This window comes from Lactuca serriola, chromosome 5 (assembly GCF_051521515.1).
Source record: "Lactuca serriola cultivar US96UC23 chromosome 5, Lser_US96UC23_V15, whole genome shotgun sequence".
NCBI classification, from domain to species: domain Eukaryota; kingdom Viridiplantae; phylum Streptophyta; class Magnoliopsida; order Asterales; family Asteraceae; genus Lactuca; species Lactuca serriola.
In genome coordinates this window covers 270320643-270323630 of record NC_136412.1, presented here as the reverse complement: position 1 = coordinate 270323630, position 2988 = coordinate 270320643, and the positions used below count along the sequence as shown (strand labels likewise).

At 35.4% G+C, this 2988-nt stretch overlaps 1 protein-coding gene across 1 annotated transcript; it reads right to left on the bottom strand.

The window, feature by feature from the left end:
* Positions 1-424: 424 nt before the first annotated feature.
* LOC145050491 (uncharacterized) lies at positions 425-1021 on the bottom strand. Its single transcript, XM_078998732.1, has one exon. The coding sequence runs from the start codon at positions 1019-1021 to the stop codon at positions 425-427; it is 597 nt and encodes a 198-aa protein (XP_078854858.1).
* Positions 1022-2988: the final 1967 nt, after the last annotated feature.

Genomic DNA, 2988 nt, shown 5'->3' with positions numbered 1-2988 from the left:
TTATTTAAATCTAAACATAACCCACTACTAAGCATTAAAGAATAAAGGCCAATCTTGGTAACAATTGACGATCTCCTATTGCCTATAATCAGGTTCATCTTCCCATGCTCCACATCTTCACTTCTTTTTAGTCCCTGCAAGTAAGAGCAAATGTGAAAACCACACCCTGTATCAAGAACCCAAGATTTCGAATGTGATGAGTTTTTAGATAAAATAGTGTAAATACTTGCCGAGGGTGGCTTAACCTTGCCATCCTTTATGTCTTGCAAGTACTTGGGGCAACTTATCTTCCAATGCCCTTTGTCATAGCAATAAAAGCAAGTAGCCTCCTTCGGATCATAGGCAGGGGGAGCTTCAAAACTAGATTTGCCTTTAGGGCCATTACTTGACGACCTGGCTTGAGACTTTCCCTTCCTGTTTTGTTTCAAGGGAGATTTTCTCTTCTTCCCTTTCCCTTGCCTATGGCCAAGATGTGGGCAGCAACAACAGCAGGAGTGGAGGTAATACTCTTTGCCTTCATTCCACCCTTGGCGATTCTCAGCAAGCTTTGGAGTCGACTCCATGTAGTTTCCTCCTTGTTCAAATGATAGGTCATCACAAATTGATCATAACAACTAGGTAATAAGTGCAAGACTATGTCAATATCCAATTCCTCATCAAAGTTAACATTGAGCTTCAACGGACGATCCACATAACGTTGCATGCGTTGCAAGTAGGTCGTAACGGACTCTCCATCCTTCATCTTGCTGTTTATGAGCGACTTGACTATTTCGTACCTTTCTTGTCCGACTCGTTGATGGTACTTCTCCATCAAGTCCTTGTACATCTCATAAGGCCAATAGTCCTCATAGAACCTTTGCAGTTCGGGAGTCATAGTAGCCACCATGATGCATGCCACTTTGGTAGCATCATTGCAGTGTCTCCTATATTCAACAATTTCTTCGAGAGTAGATTTAGTTTCATCAATCTCGTTTAGCTCCTTTTCGAGAACGTATTCCTTTTCCTCGAAGCGCAAGGCCATTCTGATGTTATGGATCCAATTATTAAAATTAGAACCATCAAAGGTGAACTTCGAGCAGATGCTCAAGAGCGAAAAGTGGTTGGAGTTGTTGGTGGAGGATCCGGAAGCATTGTTTGAAGTTGACATCTGAAAAAGAAAAAGGATACGATTTGATTAGATAAAAAAATCCTCAATATAACACCCAAATGAAATATTAAGGCTAGGATCCAACTAAATAATTCACAATTCAGAAGAGGGATGTCGTAATCTAATTGCAAATTATTTAAAGGTAGGTAAATGACGATTTATCAATTTCACCACCACGAAAATGAAATTTAAGCGAATTAAGTTTTAAATGAAATTCCTAGATCTTTTGAGATTCATTGAACTAATCAATGACATGTTTAATCTCGATTATGCTATTTCCATTTGTGACTGGGATACCGAGGATCACAAACAAGGTGTGAATAACCATGGAAATTAGTTTGGTACTCTCGATGTTATTTATCATCTAATTAATGTGCCGGTTAACCACACACGCTCCATTAATCAACGATAATTTACGAGCTACCCATTGCTACCCTTTATTAGTCCACATTAGTGTGTCGGTTAACCACACACGCTCCACTAACGACTTTTATAAAGTGCAATGTGCAATTTCATGGATTAGCATCAAATTCACATTTTTCCTAAACTAACTAAAATTGAGAATTTTATGAAAACATTTAGTTACTTCATATATTTCATTATACTTATTAATAATAATTAAGTGTCCTATCAAACCCGTTCGGCTAACGACCCTCCACTAGTCAAGAGAGCGGTGGGTAAGGGTGGATACCCAATGTCGGTCATTTTATATACCGCTTCCTTAAACTCCCCTTATAGATCAGCTTCGTGAATGATGTCTACTAACGGTAAGACTGACTTTTCTTATACACACACACACACACACACACACACATATATATATATATATATATATATATATATATATATATATATATATATATAAGGGTGTATTTTAAACTTGTAAAATACTAGGGTTCTTAAATTTTAGAATTTCAAAATTAAACTATTTAATTTAAATTCTAAATTTTAAAACCAAGGAAGTATTTGTAAAACATTTCAAAAATACTAGGTTCAATTTTTAATAATTAAATTAACAAATTAATTTTATATTTATCAAAAACTTTAACCCAATCATGAATTCATGATAAGGATACAAAATTACTTATTAAAATATCCAATTTTAAACAATTAAAACGAATTTAAGGTAATTATCCTAATCAATCCATGAGACAATTATCAAAACTGAAAATTTAGGATCTGACAGTGCAACTCGTCGAGTTCAAAGACCAACTCGATGAGTTCGATGAACATAATGACGATTATGTTCCCTTCTCCTTGAACAATTCACAATTATATCATATTCAACAGAAAACTAATCATAGTCTCTGATACCACTGATGGGGTTTGAGCATAACAACAACTCTTATGTGTGCATGCAACCCTAATGCTTTGGATTTAGGTTTTCTCTAATTGAGCATGCAAACTTGAACACAAAAGAAGAAATCCTAGGAAGTGTCTACAATTTTCGAAATCTATATAAAACTAGGGTTTGGTTACATACCTTGATTGTTATATTGTAATAACAACGATTCCCTTATAGATCTTGAGGCTTGAGAACTTAGTGTCACAAGTATAACACCTCTAATGGCTCATAAACACATAATGCAAGAGAATGATATGAGAGAGGAGGAGGTGATCAAAAATTCGGTTCTTGATTCTTCTAAATAGTGGCCGAAAATCCAAGGCTTAAGGGCTCTATTTATAGTGCACCAAGGATGCTATGAATAACCCTAATATCAAATATGGTAATTATTCATCTCCTTTGATTATCCATATATGATAAGATATTCTAGAAACTCTAGAATAATCCTACATATATCATTGAAATCATCCACCACCTTCCCTATGAAGGTTCTGGA

What these genes read in the sequence shown, in the direction of transcription:
- LOC145050491 (XM_078998732.1), bottom strand. Translation starts at nt 1,021, where the DNA reads ATGGCCTTGCGCTTCGAGGAAAAGGAATACGTTCTCGAAAAGGAGCTA.